The sequence below is a fragment of the Dermacentor albipictus genome, unplaced genomic scaffold (assembly GCF_038994185.2).
Source record: "Dermacentor albipictus isolate Rhodes 1998 colony unplaced genomic scaffold, USDA_Dalb.pri_finalv2 scaffold_20, whole genome shotgun sequence".
Taxonomy (NCBI): domain Eukaryota; kingdom Metazoa; phylum Arthropoda; class Arachnida; order Ixodida; family Ixodidae; genus Dermacentor; species Dermacentor albipictus.
Genome location: NW_027225574.1, coordinates 3,651,290 through 3,673,863, shown reverse-complemented (window position 1 = coordinate 3,673,863; position 22,574 = coordinate 3,651,290). Strand labels below are relative to the sequence as shown.

Below are 22,574 nucleotides of genomic sequence, written 5' to 3'. Positions count from 1 at the left end.
GAAAGTTTCCCACAACATAATTTTCTCCTTGAGTTGTGGTCAGCACTGTATTGGCACACTAGGTACATAGCATCGTGCATTGTGCCATCTGCACATTATGTCATAACTCATCATGTGATTCCACTTCTACAGAAGCTTCTGGCGAGCCACACAGCAGCACGACTTTGGTGGTTTGTATCATATGATAATTGGATGCCTGCATATTGTGTGAACACCATGGAGGGGGGGCATGAGGCTCATGATGCTAGTGCAAGCCAGATCTCTGTACATGCCCATATCTAGGAGCAGTGTACCACCGCATAAGAAAGAAATGCTTGCGCTCCTGCAGCAGAATGAGCATTAGGCACTTGCTAAATGCAGCAGACATCCGTTTATTTGACTCCGGTTAATTAAATTTTTCGGTTAATTCAGCCTCAACCAAAGGTCCCGGCCAGTGCCCATGCATTTCTTCGGGCCCAAACTTTCGTTATTCGACACTAAAAGTGGCCTTCGCTGGATAATTTGAACTTGACCAGTCAGCATGAGTGGGGCGTCTTCTGTTTTGCACAAGGACGAGCTTGATTTTCTAAGAGATTGCTTCTGGCATGCACAATAGTTCTAGCTGATATAGCTTCACACTTTCGCTTTAGGAAGTGGCGTGATGCATGCACTCAAAAGAGCTTGTAAATCGATAGGGTATTGACAGGAATAAACAGTTGGTAGTAGCGCTTATCTTTGTCTGTTCTATGTGTCATTGTATAATTTATTCGCGCTTAGTTTTCCAGTCAACAGTCAGCATGCATGTGCCTGAAGCCTATGGTGGCCTCAATAGCAACCGCTTTACTGGCAGTGTCTGTCTCGACAGGGCCTGGGAAGGTGTTGAACACACGTCATCTCCCGTCAAAAGTGCCTATATCCATCCTGCTATAGGAAGATTTTCAATCAGTAAAGGCAGCTCATGGTGTCTGATTGAAGTATTTTTAAAATCTTGTTGCACACCTTTCTAGTTTTCCAAGAAAATTGAGCCAAAAACTGTGTTCACTGCATTTGTATGCTTTGCTGCGTAACACGTCCATATTGCAGCGAAGCTGACTAGGAAACTGGCCGCCACTGTGCAACATGTGCCTATTTTTCTTTGCTAAAAAATCAGGTGTGCGCTAGACTTATACTTCGTTTAGGATCTTTAATTTACCTTTATGTTATTTTTCTAATTTGGATTCATAAGTTTTGTGTGCACATTTGATTAGGGGGAGTGTTAGAATTCGGCAAGTATTGCCAAATGAATCATCGGTGTGTTTTGACGTTTTTTCTGCATCTTGGTTAATTTGACCCGCCGGATAATTCAAAAAAGTTTGGCTGCATGTTATACTCCTGTAACACGGGAAGGCAAAAGCCTGCTGCACACTTGGTAGTGCATTAAGTTAAACGATCGCAGGGGTCAGACTTCTTGCAAGTCATAATGAGCCACAGTGTGAAGTAAACGTGTGGCAGACCGTTGTCTGCGAGCTTCGGCCTCCTCTCTATGTTGCCGTCTTGCATCGTTGCGGTGGTGCTTTTGCAGTTCGGCTTCTTCGGCTCATTTTCAATGCTTAGCTGCAGCTTCGCCCGCTTTTGTAGCTGGTTTAGACTCGCGCCAACATTTCTCTTCAACTTTACGTTGCATCCTCTCAGCAGGGAAAGCATCACTCATGCTCGAATGCCTTGCTCCCGCCACTTCTCACGTCGCACCTCGTTTCTCGCTTTGCGGGCATCCTCGGCCATAGCATACTTCCGAGGGGGGTATGCACTAATTTATTAATACTTCTCACGTCGTACCTCGTTTCTCGCTTGGCGAGCATCCTCGGCCATAGCATACTTCCATGTTGGGTATGCACTGCTTGATTAATGGTTGGGATGCTTGTTTTGAGCTTGTTCTTTATTGAAATGTATGCTGTTCTGCGTGTTTGTATGTGTTATTTCAATGAATGTACACACTGTACGCACTTTGCTGAGTGCTTGTAACCTCCGCCTTAAGGGGGTAGAGCCATTGCAGTTTTTTACTTGCTTACGGGGGTATAAGCCATTCCATCTTTGCTTGCCATCAGATTTGGCAGTCGTAGCTGTAGGAAGGAGCTTGACTCTTCGTCAGGACTTAGGAGAGCAGGATTTATTTACATTTTAACATTTTGAACAAGACATATATCGACAGTCTAGCGTGACTCCCATATGGAGCCCGCAAGACTAACATACAGCAAACAGCTTACGAGCACACAGCTCACGAGTACATTTCTAGCATGACAACGAGCACACAACGAGCACTCACTAGCAGCCAACAATCGCTGCTTATAAGCTCTTGGTCCCCCCTTGATTCCAAGCGGACGGAAACGTTCGTCCAGTCATCATTCGACGTCACCGTTCGACGTTCGACGTCACCGAAGATGACCCGCCCTTTTGGAGGTGGAGGAGGGCTCACATACACGTGCCGCACACACACACTAGTGTAAAGGTCCGGAGCCCACGTCAGAGGGGCTTCGTAGAATTCTGCTCCGTCCTGGGTGGCACACCGGGTAGCACATTCCTGAGCTGACCCAGCGCCACGTGGCTGCCGGTTATTCGCAGTTCTCTGAAGTGCGCCCTGTCTGGTTGGATTGGAACACGTGCAGTGGGCTGAAATAGCTGGCACGTTGTCAACCCGTACAGCCATTCCTAACATTGCCTAGTGGGTTATGAGCCATTGCTGATGATGATATTTTTTGTACCACTTGACTAGGCACCATGTTTTTAGGTATGAGCCATTGCAACGAGCCACTTAAGGCTTTCGCCCTAATAAATTTTGTGGGTCTTGTTAGGGCCAAATTAGTGAAAGTTGACTGCACTACACTTAGTTGTTATTTGTCATACACATGCACTTGCACTACCATCTTCACCTAAAGCTCCCTCTGAATTTCCTTTCTCCTCTGGTGTATTTGGGATGTAACAGTGGACATACAACAGGTATATGCCCTATGATATTGCATTACACTTTGGCATGGTGCAGGTAGTGAAGAGGAGTTATGTTTTTGTTCTGGTTTTGAACAGTATGTGTGTTTACTGCTGCAGGCATTTGTGATCTGCCTTGCAGGACAGCAACACATTACATACAAGCTAAGAGGTTCACAGTATTATTTACTATTTGTTAACATACCACCTTTTCACCATTTGCAAGAGGTTTAACTCTTTCCCTATCCACTATGCATACATTGATCTCCTGTTCACCACTAGATTCAACATACTATATTGAAAGCTATTTCATGCTGCACCCCTGCAAGTGCCGCTTCTCCTAACGGAGACACAATCACTTTTTACATTGTCGGAAGTATTTAAGGCCAATGAATTTAAAATGGCACTGTTATGACAGGTGCTTTCAAACAAGAGATAGAGTTTGAAGGGCAGTACATGTCATGGAGGAAAAATAAGCTGTAGGGTGCAGGTTTTTCTCGCTGCTCGCATGGATGGCTCGGGTGAACTGTGGCTGTTCGTTATTGGTAAGAGCAGATTGCCACTTTGCTTCAACTATGCGAAACGCCCTCTGGTCTGATACGCGTTCCACAAGAAAGTGTCGGTTATACTGCATCTTCTCACTGAGGGGCGCCAGGCATGGGATGCCGAACTGGAGATGTCTGTGCTGCCGAGTTTGTCTTCTTGTATAGACAAGGGCTTTCCGCAAATGGCATTTTTGGAATCCGCGAGTGACCAAAATGGATCCGACCCCAACCCTCACCTGGATGGATCTTTACACCACAGTTTGAATTTAACAAAACCACTGCAAGCCACATCTGCACTTTATGGCAAGACCATTGCGGCAGCTGCATGCAAGTCCCATTGCTGTGTGATTTGTGGGTCAGCGCTGAATGCGCTTCATTCATGCTTCTGTGGTTAAACATTAGTGAAAATGAACTCAGATGTTCTGCATATTGAAAGGCACTTACGAAACAGCATGTGTGTAGTGTCGGCAGTCACTGACACAGGGGCTGGAAGGGAAGTATCGAGAACAAAGGGACATACTGCTAGGCGTTGGAGCGCTGAGCGGCACACAAGGCACAAGTGGTCTTCGGAGGGCAGTCGAGAGGTGAGGAGGAATGGTTCCAACAGAAACTGGGTTCTGGTGCCCAACACAGCAATCTGCCTGGCTTGTTGCCCAGGCATGACGACCGGCTATTTAAGCAGCGTAAAGGTCCCGCGGCCCAGCACGTTCACACACAATTTGCAGTACAAGTGTGCTGATGGTGGCACACCACCATCATTTGCATCATGTCCATTTCACTTCGATGTGCGCGAGGATCACCACCGTATCACGTCCAGGCGACGCGTACTTAGGGTTAGCATTTCATTCCGCAGTGCGAGTGAGTTGCAACGTTCATGTGCAAAAAATAAGTCAACTTTTGTGCTACCTAAGAGAAGCAAATCGACAAATTCCCCCTTTTGGTACTCTTCGGCAACTATTCAAAACGTGCGGATATCTCAGATGAGCTTCTGATAGACATATACTTCGAATTATTGATATATTGAACTATTTCGCGATCCCCTTTGAGTTCTATATATCCAGGATCGACTGTATTTAGAGATGCAGCACCTCTGTCCTCTCATCGGATTAAATTGGATTAAATATCTATATCTATCATTGGAACATTCAGTAATCCCTCGTTAATCGATTTACTCGAAATATCACTCTATTCGAAATTTCTTCTGGTCCTGACCCAGACGCATGCATTTTAAGCCGCATTACTCGAAGTTCACTTCGAGTAAGTGCACGAGTGAAGTGGCGAGCAGAGGCATCACCACTGCCAAGTGGCGGCGACCCTTTGGCACATGCAGTGTCAAATTAATACTGCTGACAAATTAGTCTCATGCAGGCACAGAACAGGCCACAAAAGTACCAAACCCATGACTGATGACCGCCTAGTAATGGGTACCAAGCGAGGGGCGAATGCTCCTAGTTGTTTACTGCGGCATGAACGGAAGCTGTCAAATTCTTGGTGCAGCATGCCTAAACCGTTAATCCCGGTTGTAGTCGCATCGCTGGTGTCCCCAATGATAGAATCCATGTGAAAATAAAGTTTTCTTGACACTTTACAATGCCAGAAAACTGCGGTCTCTTGGATGCCGAAAAGTGGCTAAAAGATCGCAGGCAGACTTGCGCCGTAGCATTCCATGGGGTGCGCTCGATGAGCAAAGTTTTACTGCTCTAAAGAGCACTTCTGGTGCTGAAACGTGCCAAAAAAAGCACAAAAGAAGTGTCCCTTGAATTATAAGTGCCATGTTCAATGCGAGGAGCTACGTTAACAAATCGGAAAAACGACCTTGGGGAAGCTGGTCTAGAAATTTGCTCGCCGCTCGCCATAATTGGCCTGCATCGCAATAAAATGCTGCCCCTAGCTTTGTTGCACTTTTGACGGTGCAAATCGACCGATAAATTGCTGAAGACATGAAAAAGTCACCAGCAGTGAGTCAGGCTGTCAATATGGTGGGTCAGTGCAAGCTGATGTTTCCCTGGTGGTTTTCTTGAGCTGGTCATGCTCAATTCATGTTATCTGACTCTAGACAAACAGTCTAAGTGCATGGTAAGGTCATTGAATTTTGTTCATAGACATTTATCAATGGTGTAGATGTGACAGTGTGTAAATGCCGACACTCAAACTGTAGAATTAGCACAGTGTTGTCGACAATGGTGTGCCGAAAAACTGTCATTTTGCAAACTTCACAGCTGCATACCTCAGGAAAAAATTGCCTAGTGATCGTGCAAAGTGCGTACTGCAAAACCGTTCAGTTTTCACGATAGCGCTGCATACCCACAATGAGCAGCTAATCATTTTTTGAGCACAACAAACACAACCTCAGACTCGAGCCACGGCATTTGCGGCACTTTCCAGCATGATACTGTCATAGTCTTCCGTGACCTCTGCACTTTCCCTATAAAAGCAGCCACTGCCTTCCCCTCCTCATTTGCTCTCCAGTCTGCAAGCCGTTTGGAAGCTAGTCGCTCCTCTCACTCACCTTCATGTCAACTCCTCGCCTCCTAGATGCCAGTTTCAATGTTGGTGCTCCTCCAAAGCTGCCCTCTTCCGGCCTGCCTTCCCGAGCACAATCTTCCACCATTGGGTGCCCTTCTGCGGTTCCTGCTTCTTGGTCTCCACAGCTCAGATCACCTTTCTTCTGCTACACTTGAATCTGATGCCGAGCTCACTTTTGCAACCGTCACCATCACCAAGCGTGCACTGACAAGGAAAGCGAGATGCCCTGATGACATTTTGAAGCTTCTGCCTTCTGAGTTGCCCGCCGTGCTCAGTCACTTTGGCGCCGACGGCACGTGCATTTGGGTCCATGCTGCAGGCCATATAATTGTGTGTTATTTGGAGTGCTTCGTTAGGCATGCCTCGCGTGTGCTTTTGTGGTCTACAGTGATAAATGACTCAATCAGTCTCCAGGCGAAAGTGTCTTGCTTTAGAGCAGAAAGTTCTGCTGATGAAAGAAGTGGAAAAAGGCGGCCGGCAGAAAACTGACATCACGAAGGAATTTGGCATACTACCGTCTACTTTATCAACTGTATTGAACAACAAGGAAGCTGTGCTGGATGGCTTTGAAAAGAGCTTCTTGGCAAAGAGAAAGAGGAATCTCAATTCAATATACCCCGAAGTAGAAGGTGCATTTCTACAGTGGCTGAAGAACGCCAGAAGTGCTAATCTCCCCATACATGGACCTGCACTTACTGCAAAAGCCGAAGCTATCGCTCTCCAAATGGGCCATAAAGATTTCAAGTGCAGCAATGGCTGGCTTGAGCAGTTCAAGAAACGACATGGCGTAACCTTGAAGTCGATTTTTGGTGAAAGCACAGTCATAAACCGTGACACTGTCGACGTATAGCACCAACATCCGCTCTAAGCTCTACTTGAAAAGTATGAAGACAAAGACATCTACAACCTAGACGAGGCTGCATTTTTCTACAAGATGCTACCGAATCGCACTTTCACTACCGCTGGCAGATCCTCATCCGGAGGAAAACAGAGCAAGGAGCTTGTCACAGTGCTGTTTGGTGCCAATGCAACAGGTGAGGACAAACTTCTCTTGTTGATACTGGGTAAGGCGGAGAAGCTGCAGTGCTTCCGAAATGTAACAATACACAAAGACTACAGAAATAACAAGCTAGCATGGATGACTGCTGCTATTTTTTAACACTATGTGCGTCTCCTGTATAGACAATTCAATGTAAATTATTGGCAAGTGCTTTTCATAATTGACAATTGTCTGAGCCACGGGAAGATCGACAACCTCAAGGCGATCGCTGTGGAATTTTTGCCTGCACACACAACCGTGGTACTGCAACCGATGAATCAGGGCATCATTATGACCGCAAGTTCCACTGCAGGGCTCTTTTGCAGTGCATGCTCACAGCATATGACGCCAGCAAGAATTACAACAGTGATTTGCTTGGTGCAATCCAGTTGCTGAACTTTTCATGGAAAGAACTTGCACCTTGGAAGGTTGCCAACTGCTTTGTGCACACCTGCTTTTCCCACACCGTCGTCAGTAACCCTGATGATGACCAGCTTGACGATGACCGGACTTGCAGTGGTTTGTACTAGGTTCTTCATAACATTGCTGGTCAAGAGAGAAGGTGACTTCGAGACATTCGCATTGGCTGACGCTGCTGCTCCCATGGTCGCCCCTGCGGCGGATGCGGAGATGCTAATTGACACCGTTGGTGGCCCCGACGAGGACGAAGAGCTGGCGGATGAAGAGCTACGTGAAGTGCCAACTATGGTGCAGACGTGGGAGTACCTACACCTGCTGCTAAATAAGGGTGAATGCATGGGCGGCGACCACAGCCTCGTGCAATGCTTGGTCAAATTAGAGCAGGCGTTGCTTGTGCCCGGTAAGAACTTGAAACAGCCAAAGCTCACTGCCTTGTTTGCACCTGAATAAAGCTGTGCTTCTCTGAATATATTGTATTTTGACTTCCTTGCAGTTGTGGCACAATTAAAGCTTGACTGCGTTAGCTTTTCTCGAGTGGTCGCTTATATTGAATTACCGTTTATAACTCATTTTTTTGCCGTCCCGCTGACTTTGTTATAACGAGGGATTACTGTACTTTATGCAATAGTTGCTCCAACTGCCGCAGCCATTCCATCTGGAGAAAAAGGGCTTTTTTTCCCCTCTCTGTCATTGCAGCAGACGGCACGTATTTATGATTTGCTTGTGAAGGTGTACACATATAAGTGGCCAACAAGGCTGCCTTTCTAAACTTTATATGATAATGCATGACCACATATCCTCTGAAGAGCCATAACTTTGCGAGCAAACTGCTTAGTAATTCCTAATGCTCCTTTTGTACTTTTATTGTTATTCTGAACTTATTCATGAGAGTGGCTTGTTGGGCTAGTTGGTACATGGTTATGCTAGGAGAATGCCAGCAAACTTTAGAGTAGGAAAAATTCGAGAGGCAGACATAGACAAAAAGACAGGAAGGTGGCTGGACTAACAACTGAACTTTATTCATGAAAACGACGTCCCCCAAGTCCGTACTGAACATGCGCAGGCACAACAAAACAAAAACACGGTCAACACCTTATCTATACACGTCTACAGTTATCAAGAAATAAAAGCTCTTTCTTGGTTAGGAACACAGATGGGGCGCTTACACACTTCTCGGGGCCAAGTTTATAGATGCGATAGGCGTCAATCAGTTCTCTTTCTTGCTGAGTCTTCGCCTTCGCCAAGATTGAAACGAAATTTCTTCAATCAAATTGCTTCAATCAGTTCTCTTTCTTGCTGAGTCTTCACCTTCGCCAAGATTGAAACGAAATTTCTTAGTGAAATTCGACAAGTCTTTGTCAGACGCCATTACCGATTACCGTGTTGCCCGGGTGTTCAGGTATGTCAACGATTTCCTGGTTCTCTTAAATATCAGACGAAGTGATTGTCTCCCTGATATCATTTGCAGTATTTTATCAGTTTTTCAGCATTGCTCTCGGCATCTTAGTTTCACCCACGAGGCACCACAAGAAAATTCCATCAAGTTTTTAGATTTGACTCTAACCTTTCACCCTCAAGGTCACATTTGCTGGGCTTATAGTCCAAGAACTAAAAAGACGTTGCTACCGTACCAATCCGCTCACTCGAAACTGGTCAAGCGTGGCATAGCCTCTTTGCGCTTGTCGAATGTGATGGAAAAGAGTTGTACGCATCTAATGCAAGACAGTGCCGCCCAGCAAGAAAGGAGACTGTTAGCGGCAGGCTACCCAAAGACTTTGATCACTGCAGTGGCTGAATCTGTGTACAAGCGTTTGAAAAAGAAAAACAGGGAGGATCGCGAAGTGCGAGACAAAATAAAGAAGAACTTGGTGGTCATGCTGTATGTACATGGCATTTCTTATCGATTGAAAAAGATTGCGGCAAGAAACAACGTCAGTTTGGTTTGTTCTGCGCCTTGTAAGCTTGCAAAACTTTGCAGTAGGGTCTCACAGCACAGTTCGCGAAAGAGTACGTGCAATACCAAGCATGTTGTGAAGCACCGCACGTGCGACACATGTGTAGTGTACAGTATCCCTTTGACATGTGGTAGGGATTATATAGGACAAACCGGTCGCTGTGTCAATGATCGCATGCGTGAGCATGCAAATCTAATACCCACAGGCACAGGAGGTAATCTTCCGCTGCATTGTAAGGAGTGCGGTTGTGATCCTATCTTCAATGACGTTTCAATCTTGGCGAAGGCGAAGACTCAGCAAGAAAGAGAACTGATTGAAGCCTATCGCATCTATAAACTTGGCCCCGAGAAGCGTGTAAGTGCCCCATCTGTGTTCCTAACCAAGAAAGAGCTTTTATTTCTTGATAATTGTAGACGTGTATAGATAAGGTGTTGACCGTGTTTTTGTTTTGTTGTGCCTGCGCATGTTCAGTACAGACTTGGGGGACGTCGTTTTCATGAATAAAGTTCAGTTCTTAGTCCAGCCACCTTCCTGTCTCTTTGTCTATGTCTGCCTCTCGAATTTTTCCTACTCTAAAGTTTGCTGGCATTCTCCTAGCTGAACTTATTGCCAGCTTTCTTGTAAGAATTTTTTCTGCTTCTCAGCTGTCGGCACAACTGCCCGATGAATGGAGAGTGCCCCGAGTTGTTCCAATATTTAAAAAGGGGGATCAATTAAGATTACAAAATTATCATCCCATTTCTCTGACATCACAATGCTGCAAGCTCTTGGAGCACATCGTGGCAAACTATATAAAAGAATTCTTGGCTGAAAACAATGTGCTCACAGAGTTTCAGCATGGCTTCAGAAAGGATTATTCGACTGTAACGCAATTGGTATCAGTGATTCATTCGTTTGCTTTATCTCTCGACAATAATGGCCAAATGGATGTAATATTTTTAGATTTCAGAAAAACCTTCGATAAGGGTTCACACAACAAATTAATCTTCAAACTTACAATTATTGGCATACCTGCCATTTTCATAAACTGGATTGCTTACCTGAGCAAACGCACTCAGTATGTTACACTTGGCGAACATAGCTCGGCCACTCCCCCAGTCAGATCAGGGGGGCCCCAAGGTAGTGTCTTGGGGCCTTTACTGTTTCTAATGTATATAAGTGACATCGTTAAAACCATAACTCCTGGTGTGCAAATAAGACTGTTTGTCGATGATTGTATTTTGTACAGTGATATAACTTGTCAGAATGATCAGACTGTCCTCGAAAAGAATTTAAATAACATATTGAAGTGGTATAATGAATGGGGTATGTTTGTTAACACTGATAAATTCGAATTTCTTCATGTTACTCGTAAAAAAAACAAAAAACACTACCTTTTCCTGATAAGCTAGGTTCTTCAGCTCTGCGTGAGACTAACAACTACAAATACTTAGGTGTTACTTTGACTTCCACATTGTCGTGGAACATGCACATTAAAGATATTTGTTCTGCTTTTCGCAAACTCTGTTTCCTAAGACACAAACTGAAAAATGCCCCTCCTATTGTGAAATAGCTCTGTTATTTTACATTTGTTAGACCAAAGTTTGAGTATGCATGTATATCATGGGATCTTTACACTAAGTCAAATATCGCGCGTCTTGAAAAAATACAAAGAAAGGCAGTTAAGCTTATATTTCATAAATTCACAAGACTGGATTCTCCCTCTAAAATTATGACAGAAAATTCCATACCCGCTCTTGAATCACGCCGAAAGCTGCTAAGGCTTGAATTCCTTTCCCTTCTTCTCAACAACAGGCTTGAAATTAAACTATCAACTTGCATAACGCCTGCAGTAACATGGCACACAAGACAGCATCATCTGGACTCACTAGCACCCTGTTATGTTCGAACTGACACGTTTAAATCTTCTTTTTTTCTCAGAACAATATCAGACTGGAACGACAGTTTACAGACACAGTGTGACTAAAAATTGTATAAATTTGTATTTGCTTGCTCCTAATTTGTTCTCTTTTGTTTGTATGTATTCTATTGCCCCTCCGTTTGGACCGAAAGGTCTGCAGTATGTACTAAATAAATAAATAAATAATAAAGTGTTCTTTATAATGTGCACTATAATGACAGAAAATTTTTTATGTTGTGAAAGCCAGGATGGGAAAATTAGTTTACATTATTGGTGAGAAGGCTGTACATTATTTGCAAACTATTTGAAAAATATTGGATTCGATTTGCTTCTGGAACTTTTCAATCTTTATTCTATTAGCTTCTGTTCGCATTTGATTTGGTCTCAAATACTGCTATTCGCATACTTCTAATAGTTTTTCCTTTTACTTTTATTTTGTAATAAATAAAGGTCCGGGACCTCTAAACCTTAGAAAAAATAGTGGAAAGCCTCAGAGTGCCCTAAATACTTGACTTGAAAGCTTTTCTACAGCCAGCTTTGGTTTCGTTTCCCAGTACGTTACTGTTAGGACGTCATGACACAGAGGGCAGTCACGTGAAAGAAGGACATTGCAACACTTTCTCGCTCTGACTCACTTCGTTGTATCTTATGCTGCTACGTCAGGCCTCATGAGTAGCAGCTTAGGAGGCGACCGTGTAAGCCAGAGCAAGTGTCAAAATCTTTTAATATCCTGCTCCCACGTGAACACCTTTCGTGTCACGATGCCATGACAGTAACCTCCTGGGAAATAAAGCGAAACTGCTTGTAGAAAAGCTGGTATTATTACATTATTTAGGGCACTCTGCGGATTGTGAGTATATTTTCTACAGTTTAGAAGTCTAAGGACCTTCACTTAATGGAAAATGGAAATGGAAAAGTCGAAAATACCATGTTAGTACTCCTTTAACATGCACCCAATGCACGGCACACAAGCGTTTTTGCCTTCCGCTCCTATTGGATTGCAGCCGCCACTGCTGGAATCGAACCCATGACCGTGAGCTCAAAAGTGCAACATCATAGACACTGAGCTACCACAGCAGGTGGTATATTTAGTTTCATGGTCATTATGATGACAGCTGCCTCTATATCATGCTGGTACATATTCTGTATGTTGCTTAATATCCAGTAGTGAGTGTGGTTTAATAATATAAAAAAAAGCATTCAGGTGCAGTAGCTGATTATGTCAATGAGAATTAATGATGCATCATTTAATGCATATATTATTTTTGAAAAAGCAGGCGGCTTCTGTGGCACTAAAGAAGTTACTGGACCAGAAAGAAATTAATTTTTTTTTTAGATTACCTCAGAAGAAATGCACCACAATTTTGACGAATGCAAAGACAGAAACCTGAACAGTGTCTGTAAGCATTGCCTCAAAAGGTTTTTGAATAGGAAAGAATAGGATAACAGCATGAAATAATTTAAGCAATGTTAAGGATTACTGAGCATGCATAAATGCTCCAGTCTTCAGGCTAATCTTTTTTTTTTCTAGTGTTGAATGTCAAAGTACATGCATTCTGACGATCTTCTTTTGTGTTCAATTATGAATTTGAAAAATAATCCTAATGAGGCAGTTTTTCTTTCATAGTGACTGTTGAGTCCGGGATCTTTACTATAGCATTTTATGCATAACTATTTCAGGGGATTGAGCTTGTGTGTGCAAAAAACCAACTACTGGTAAGCTTAAAGCCTGTTTTTTTTTTTTCCAGATAACACAAATGAAAACTTTAGCTGAAGCACGGAGCCTTAAGTATTTGTTGCCTCAGTTGAGAGCTCTAGCAGATGCTCTGCTCAAGAAGGATTCTATCAGGTAAGGAAGCTTTGATGCCCAAAGCAAGGCTATGAGATGGTCTTATTGCACGAATTTAAGTCGCTGTGGTTGCTTACAGTAAGCAGATAACAGAGGTTTCTCTTGCTAATGTCTTTTGTTAACCTATTCGTTCATTGGGCATAATAGAGGACAGTGACGCAGTAAAATTTGGTCAATACAGCCCCAAAGGGAAAGGGTAAAATTGTTTCAAATAAAATGTTAAAGGGGTTCTGAACCACTCTTCGGGCATGGCGGAAAAAATGCAGTCCGCGGATAGCATATACTGCGATGAATATCTGAGCCAAATTTTGTAGTCATGTGTGATGCGTGAAGCTCACAAGGGGAGCGTAAAGTCTCCTTTTTCTCGGACACTCTTTTCGAGCGAGGCCTTCTCCTCAGCTGTTTCGAAGCTGGCAGTAGCTTGCATATGTCGTCATATGCAAGATTCCCATAGATGGCTGCTGTTGGCAGATAGCTGACATCAATCAATAAAGGTTTTTCGATCACTCCGCTTCTTCCTACTTGGCTGTTTGCGCGTGTTCGTAAGACATGACAAAAACTTCAAGTGCATGACCAGACGAGAATGGTGAAAGAAGGCCGAGACACGCGAGCCCTATTATGTGTCTCAGTCTTCTTTCACCATCCTCGTCTGATCATGCACTTGAAGTGCTTCCTGCTGATATTGTGTATATTTACTGACGCATAAGCAGGCTCAAGTAAGCTAAAATCTGTTTTCGCATTTCAGTAAGAATTATGTACTTCTGGAAGAAGCAGACTATTGTCTGCTCATGCTCAGCCGCAGCTGCCTGCGTAGGAATTAAACTTTGGCCATGCTTATTGGTGTTGTAGCTGTTGGATCTCGCACAACACAACTAGCCTCGATCCACGCAAAACTTAAGATCAGACCACACATACGCTTACCAGCATGCACGCACTCCTGGCTAGATGCCTTGGCAGGCATCTCTTTGTATTGAGCTATTGACAGCGCTATCTGTCAGTCAGGCTGGTGCAAGACAAAGCCAGCCTGCATCACGTAGCATGGCCAGAATGAAGCACATGTGCAGGAGCACGTACTCCAGCCCTGTCGTGCACATAGCAGATGCTGCGCATACACACTACAGTTGCATGTAGCTGCATCTGCTACGTAGCATACATACCGCGGTTGCTGTGACGAGCCCACTCACTGCTACAGGCTTTAGCTCACTGAGCGTGCTGTGGCTCACTGAGGGCAACAGCATTTGGCGTGTCATAGGTACCAAAATTGGAAATAGTGGTGTCTACATGAACATCCAAAATCAAACTTGAACTGCGTGCCACGGTGATGTTAAGTAGGCGGAGCATTGTGGGCACGCCTCGCTCCCCCGTAGCCTTCGCCGTGCAAGGCATTGAAGGAGGAGAGTCAGCATTGTGAAGGGGATCAAATGTAATCTTTTATTGCCAATAACTGCACTTCTGCTGAACGCATTGAAGTACTTTTTGCTGCAAAGTGTTTCTGAAATAGCATAGTTTAACTTCATATGCATTTCTTTACTTAGATAAGAAGTGTTTCAGGGCCCCTCAAATATCATTTCTTGTCATTCTGTATTCCTGAACATGATCTAACTAAAAGATGGGTTAAATATATATGTTGGTTGCACATACACCAGAACAAGGGTTTTTAAACACGTAGTTGTCAAGGCACATTGAATAGTCTTGTTATCGATTTTGTGAGAGCCTTGAACTGCTTGCCTTGGTTTACTTCCCTTGACATCTGACTCATGTCTTCTCTGCACCGCATCAATGGTCCAGGCCACTGCTGTAGTTTCTCTTGTGTGCTGCACTCTGTGGATGAGCAATGCTTGTCTGTAGAGTGTCACTAGCTGGATGTGAGGCATGTTTTTTTTGGTCCCAGTGTAGCTCTCGTAAAGTTTAATTACAAGGTTTAGCATCCCAAAGCAATAAAGCACACATGATAAATGCCATATTAAGGGACTTTTTAATTTTAAGCACCTTAGTTTACTGTGCACCCAAGGCACAGTACACATCCGTTTTTGCACTCCACTCCATTACGGAAATTGCAACCTCATTCTCAGTAGCAGTGCCATAGTCAATAATGATACATTTGGTGGATTGCTTTAGAGGGCTCTAGAGCACTCTGGCAGAATGCTTTACATTTGGCTGGTCGAAATAAATCTGGAACGTACTCAACTGGTTCTTTCAGAGCAGTTGGATTTGCTCTCACCTTTGATGTGGGAGTGTAAGCAAGATCTGGTGGTGTTCCCGTCACATGGCTGCCCAAACTTTCGTTATTGGTGCGGTATCTTTTGTGGCAGGTGTGCGCTGTTGGTCTTCTATGTTTGCTTACAACAGCAACACTGACATGTTTCAGCTTCTAACCTCCAACTGCTCTGGCCAGCGGCCTGCAGTTGCAGACGACATTACAATATGTACAGTCAGAGGGTCCATAGGAGAACAACAAGAGGCATTGCCGGAGGCAGTGGACGTCGTAGCAAGATACGCGGAGACGTGCAGACTGCAATGTGCACCGGAGAAGCCGGAGCTCCTCATAATCGAGAAGTGCTCACGAGGACGATCAACAACCCAGGCACCAACCATCCACCTGTAGATAGGTCCTAGAGAAATCCCCAAGGTGGACGGACTTAGTATCCTCGACTTACACTTACAAAAGGACGGGGGCAGAGGATACACCATGCAGAAGCTGCAATACACGACCATGCAGATCTTGTGCATCATGCAACAAATTACCAGCGGGAAGAGGGCACTCGAGGAACAGGACCTGATCCAACTAGTGCAGGCTCTGGTTGTGAGCCCCGTCGCGTACTTGGCACCATAATTAAATTTCAGCAATGTGGAAGTGGAGGTACTCGACCGGTTGATACACAAGGCATATAAGCAAGCGCGCGGACTCCCACTTGGAACGGCTACTTTTTGCTTACAGGAGACAGGGGTGTACAACAACGGACAGGAAATTACCTATAGAGGCCCACCTGGTAAACCAGAAGGAAAGGCTACAACGCACAACAGGGGGACACTACATCTTGAAACGTCTTGGATGTTCCATACGGAAGACTGGCACACTGAAAAAAATCCCAACACGAATACAGGAAACCATGCACATCTCAACAATTCTCAGAAACATGCACACGAACTTCCACATTGGACGGCGACATACCCGAGTGCAGGCGCTCGCGAGGAAGTATGAGAACCATCCCAATGTTTTGTACGTAGACAGGGCCAGCATGGCAAGAAGCACTGCATTGGTCACCAGCGTAGTCGACAATCATGAGACTGAAATTAATGCGTCGTCAGTTTCCAGAGCGAGCACTGCAGAGGCAGAGGAACTAGCGATAGTGTTAGCCATCACGAGACCACACGGGAGTGCGTCATAGTTCTGACGGACTCTCAGACGGCATGCAGAAATTTTTCCAGGGCCAAGATTTCCAGGGCTGCACATTGCATTCTGATTGGGACGCACCAGCTCCCGCCATATATACAAGTCTTGTGAACCCCAGGGCATGAGTCCTGACGCGGCAATCAGCAGGCACACGCCTGCGCTTGAGCACATGCACACTGCGAGCCGTGAGAGGATCACGCCGAGCAGTTCCACCCCAAGCCATTAACATACTGTACATGCACATCCTACAACACTCTCGCCTTTCACGAAAAACACTACCGCCGCCTCATAATGCTCTGACGCGAGAGGACGCCGTAATGTGGTAAAAATTGCAAACAAACACATATCCTCGCTAGAATCTCTACCACACCAAACACCCTATATTCCTATATTCCTATAAATGCCCACACTGTGATCAATGCGCAACGTTTTACCACACGGCATGGGCTTGCGCAAGCACACCATTGCTCACACCCATAACACAGCCTACCACACGGCAATGGGAAGCAGCACTATCCAGCTCAGACTCGACGGGACCAGATCAACCTGGTAAACCGAGCGAGAAGGGCAGCTAAGGCCGCTGGACTCGTGTACTGAGGGTACCACCCACTGCACAGTGGAACAGCTACTACGCTCGTGTGCTCTTTTCTATAAAGTTTATTCTCTCTCTCTCTCTGGGCACATGTAGAGCAGGCATTGTTGAGCACATTGCTGCAATCCAAGTCTGAGCATGGTTGATACAAGCCGAGTGTACCGCAAGTTTCATGATCATAAATATCAAGTCCAGAACTGGACATGGACGAAAAACAGATGATAGCAAGTGCTAATTTCCAACTGCTGATATTAGTATGAACCAAACACAAAACATTATTTTACACTTAATTTAGTTGCTCCCAAAAGTTAGAATGCAATCTCTGTACCACATATCGTGGGTTTTAGGCTAATTGGAATATTCATTTCTTGAAGTGCTTGTGTGTAAAAGAGCCTGTTATGTAACAACTAAGAATTGTAAGTAACGTGCTGGCCATAATAACAGATGCTATTGGAGCCTTATGATACTGTCACATGGTAGTAACGTATAAAGAACACGGTACATAGCAATACTGTGAAAGACGAAACTAACTTTTATTGGGCGAACCTGTGCCCACAAAAACAGGCTACACTTAAAGAGTGGCAACGACGGCGAACACAGTCAGCGATCGTCAAAATCTGATCAGCGGGTCAAGCGCGTCGGCTTTTATAAATCCGTCGTTGAACATTCCAGAGTAATCGCTGGGACCCGCGTGTCTTCCACAAAGTTCTACACTATTCGCGTCATGCATACATGCAATCAGATTACACAAGTTGCAATGAAAGACAGTGAACGGAACCATCGATAACATTCCAGAAACTTCTTTTACATGCAAGCGCGTCCTGCGCTGTGCGATAACATTTGTTAGGCGGTGAAAAATGGTCACCCGATAAAGATAAACATGTACATGTGCCAATACCCCCCTCTTAAAAAGCATTGACCCAATGCTGCAAACAAACGAAAGTAATAAACAAAAACACCCATAGCAAAGAAACAACAAACTAAGGAAGTTTGTCACCGTGCTTAAAAGGGCTTAAGACACACCACGTGGACCACTTCAGATCGTGCACGGCACCGCTGTGAATGCGAAATGTTGTCTGGCACGACGTCATAATCCAGTGCGCCAATACGTCGGATGATAACGACACAATAGTTTCTCACTGAGTCCTCGTCGCCGTATAGGAGTCCAAACCCAAACACGGTCACCGGGCTGGTATTCGACATAGAGTTGTCGGAGGTTGTAGTGTCGGCTGTCGGTACACTGCTGGTTCTTGATCCGTAGGCAGGCAAGCTGTCGGGCTTCTTCTGCGTGCTGGAGATAGGTGGCAACGTCAAGATTCTCTTCGTTGGTGATGTGCGGCAGCATGGTGTCGAGAGTCATCGTCGGGTTCCTGCCGTAAACCAGCTTGAATGGCGGGATCTGTGTTGTTTTTTCCACCGCCGTGTTGTAAGCAAAGGTTACGTACGGCAGGACTGCATCCCATGTCTTCTGCTCGACATCGACGTACATTGCTAGCATGTCGGCGAGGGTCTTATTCAGGTGCTCCGTAAGACCATTCGTCTGTGGATGGTAGGCAGTTGTCCTCCTGTGCCTTGTCTGACATTACTGCAGAATGGCTTGGGTGAGCTCCGCTGTAAAGGCCGTTCCTTTGTCGCTGATGGGGACTTCTGGGGCGCCATGTCGCAGCAGGATGTTCTCGACGACGAATTTCGCCACTTCGGCTGCGCTACCTTTCGGCAGAGCTTTTGTTTCAGCGAAGCAGGTGAGGTAGTCCGTCGCCACGACTATCCACTTATTTCCAGTTGTTGACGTCGGAAAGGGTCCAAACAAGTCCATCCTGATCTGCTGAAATGGTCGGCTAGGAGGCTCGATCGGTTTTAGTAATCCCGCTGGCCTTGTCACTGGTATCTTGCATCGCTGACAGTCTCGGCATGTCTTGATGTAAGGGAAACGTCGGTGATCAGGCACGGCCAGTAATACCTTTCCTGTATCCTTGATAGCGTCTGGGAGAATCCGAGGTGCCCAGCGGTCGGATCGTCATGCACGGCATGCAGTACTTCTGGACGCAGCGTTGAGGGAACAAGAAGGTAGTTGGTGCGGACTGGTGAGAAGTTCTTCTTTACTAGTAGGTTGTTTTGAAGCGAGAACGAAGACAAGCCTCGCTTAAATGCCCTAGGGACAACGTCGGTGTGCCCTTCCAAATACTCGACGAAGCTTTTTACCTCCGGGTCTGCTTGTTGCTGTTCAGTGAAGTCTTCTGCGCTTATTAATCCAAGGAAGGCCTCGTCATCCTCGTCATCTTGCGGCGGCAGGTCAATGGGGGCGCGTCATAGGCAATCGGCATCAAAGTGTTTTCGTCCGGACTTGTAAGTTACAGTGATGTCGTATTCTTGTAGTCTGCGGCTCCACCGCGCCAGTCGTCCTAAAGGATCCTTTAAATTATCTAGCCAACACAACTCATGATGGTCGCCGACAACTTTGAATGGCCTGCCATATAGGTAAGGGCGGAATTTTGCTGTAGCCCAAACGATGGCGAGGCATTCCTTTTCGGTCGTAGAATAATTGCCTTCCACTTTAGACAGCGACCGGCTAGCGTAAGCTATCACCTGTTCAAGTCCGTCTCTCCTCTGGACTAGGACGACACCGAGGCCTAGGCTACTTCCGTCAGTGTGGATTTCGGTATCAGCGTCCTCGTCGAAGTGCGCAAGTACTGGCGGCGACTGCATGCGTCGTTTGAGTTCTTGAAATGCGTCGGCCTGCGAAGTTTGTTAGATGTGTCAGCGGCTCCGCGGTGCGTGAAAAGTCCTTGACAAAGTGCCTGTAGTAGGCGCACATGCCAAGGAATCTATGCACTGCCTTCTTGTTGTTGGGCTGCAGAAACTTTGCGATGGCAGCTGTCTTCTGTGGGTCGGGGCGGACTCCAGATTTGCTGATGACGTGGTCTAGGAACAGAAGCTCATCGTAAGCGAAGCGGCACTCTTCCAGCTTCAGAGTGAGCCCTGATGACTTGATGGCCTCTAGTACTGTCGCAAGCCGCCTAAGGTGATAGTCGAAATTTTCGGCGAAGATGACGACGTCATCCAAATAAACAAGACAGGTCTGCCACTTCAATCCTGCTAAAACCGTGTCCATCAAGCGTTGGAACGTTGCAGACGCCGAGCACAGTCCGAATGGCATGACCTTGAACTCGTGGAGGCCGTCTGGCGTGATGAAGGCGGTCTTTTCGCGATCTCTCTCATCGACTTCTGTTTGCCAGTAGCCAGACTTGAGATCTATCGACGAAAAATATTTAGCATTGCAGAGCCGATCCAATGCGTCGTCTATCCATGGGAGGGGGTATACGTCCTTCTTCGTGATCTTGTTAAGTCGACGGTAATCGACGCAGAAACGTAGGGTTCTGTCCTTTTTCTTTACCAAGACTACAGGAGATGCGCACGGGCTTTTTGACGGCTGGATGATGTAGTCACGCAGCATTTCGTCGACTTGTTGCCTAATAGCTTCTTGCGTTCTTGCGTCGGAACTTGGTAAGGGCGCTGGCAGATTGGTCGAGCGCACTCTTCGATCATTATGTGATGCATTGCGACTGATGTTTGTTGAATCCTCGATGACGTCGAAAAGCAGTCTTTGTATCGTCGAAGCAGACTTCTGAGCAGTTGCTGCTTAATCATGGGGAGACTTGGATTTATGTCGAAGTCTGGTTCAGGAATTACGGTCATCGGGGTAGATGCAGCAGAATCCGAGAGGACAAATGCATTGCTGGTTTCCAGAATTTCCTCGATGTACGTGATCGTCATGCCCTTGTTGATGTGCTTGAACTCCTGGCTGAAGTTTGTCAGGAACACTTCCATTTTTCCTCCGTGCAGTCGAGCGATCCTCTTGCGACGCAAATTTCACAGTTGAGTAGTAGACGTTGGTCACCCTCGATGACACCTTCTATTTCAGCGGGTGTTTTGGTGCTGACAGAAATAATAATGCTGGAGCGTGGCGGGAGGCTCACTTGATCTTCTACACTCAAGGAATGGTGACTACGAGAGCTCTCCAGTGCTATCGCTCGGTCTTCCGACAGCGTTATTGATTTCCACTTCAGGTCGATGATTGCGCCGTGTTGGTTCAGGAAGTCCATACCGAGAATGACATCTTGTGAACACTGTTTGAGGGTAACGAAGGTGGCAGGGTAAGTCCAGTCATGAACGGTAATTCTTGCCATGTAGATTTCAGTCGGCGTACTAACATGTCCTCCAGCGGTCTGAATTTGAGGGCCTTCCCATGCAGTCTTGACTTTCTTCAACTGGGCGGCGATGTATCCACTCATGACGGAGTAATCGGCCCCTGTGTTGACTAAGGCGGTAACTGCGTAGCCGTCGCGAAGCACGTCTAGGTCGGTGGTTCTTTGTCTTGCGTTACAGTTAGGTCTTGGTGTCGGATCACGGCTGAATCGCGTTGACCTGTGGCTGGTACATGGTGTCATCAGGTTGTCTGTCGTCAGCGTGTTCTTTGCTTCCAGACTTCGTCGAGACGGCGGCGTGTCGTTATGTCGTCGAGATAGCCTCATCGGCGTCTTTGTTGGCGGCGGAGGATCTTCCTCAGTTTGACGACCAGCAACCGCACCTCCATCGGTTGCTGCTTTTAGTTTTCCGGATATGGACTTGCAGAGCGGCCCCGGGCTCGGCCAGTGTATGGACGGTGCTGCGGCGACAGGTAGCGGCCTGGTGATGGCCAACGGTTGTCGAGATCTCCACTGAGTAGCGCCAAGGTAGTCTGCGATATCGTGAGGTCGTTCGCTAAGCTGTGTTTGTGGCAAGTTAACAGCGAACCCTTGCAGTCCCATCTCCCGGTATGGGCATCGTTGGTAGACGTGACCCGCTTCTCTGCAGTAGTAGCAGAGCGGGCGGTGGCCAGGAGCGCGCCAGACGTCTGTCTTCCTCGGGCAGCGGCGCTGGGCGATGGGTGGGCGTGCTGGCGGCGGCGGCGGTGGTCGACGGAATTGCGGCCTTACAGAGCCCTGGCGCCGTCGTGGAGGGGGACCTTGATGGCGGGCGATAGTGGCGTAGGTCATCGCTTTCAGCTGGGGCTGCGGTGATTGCGGTTGCACCTCGGGAACTCCAAACGACCGCTGGATTTCTTCTTTGACAATTGAGGCGATTGAGGCCACTTGAGGCTGCGATGAAGGGAAGAGCTTCTGAAGCTCCCCTCGTACGACTGCACTGATAGTCTCACACAAGTCGTCAGTGGCCAGTAATTGAACTCCGGCGTAGTTTGTTGAGTTGGTGCGGTGGTCAAATTGCCGGTTCCGCATTTCCAGTGTCTTCTCGATGCTCTTGGCCTCGCGAAGAAACTCGTCAACGGTCTTCAGTGGGCTTCTTACCATTCCGGTGAAAAGTTCCTCTTTCACACCATGCATGAGTAGGCAGACTTTTTTCCCTTCAGACATTTCCGG

The 22,574-nt window shown here is 46.2% G+C and overlaps 1 protein-coding gene across 2 annotated transcripts in view; it reads left to right on the top strand.

The window, feature by feature from the left end:
* Positions 1-22,574, top strand: part of LOC135919966 (presequence protease, mitochondrial) — a 198,813-nt gene that overhangs the window by 114,580 nt on the left and 61,659 nt on the right. For both annotated transcript variants that reach the window (XM_070529293.1, XM_070529292.1), the window contains one exon: positions 13,071-13,171. In XM_070529293.1, the coding sequence (XP_070385394.1) occupies positions 13,071-13,171 (101 nt within the window). The remainder of the gene's footprint in view (positions 1-13,070; positions 13,172-22,574) is intronic.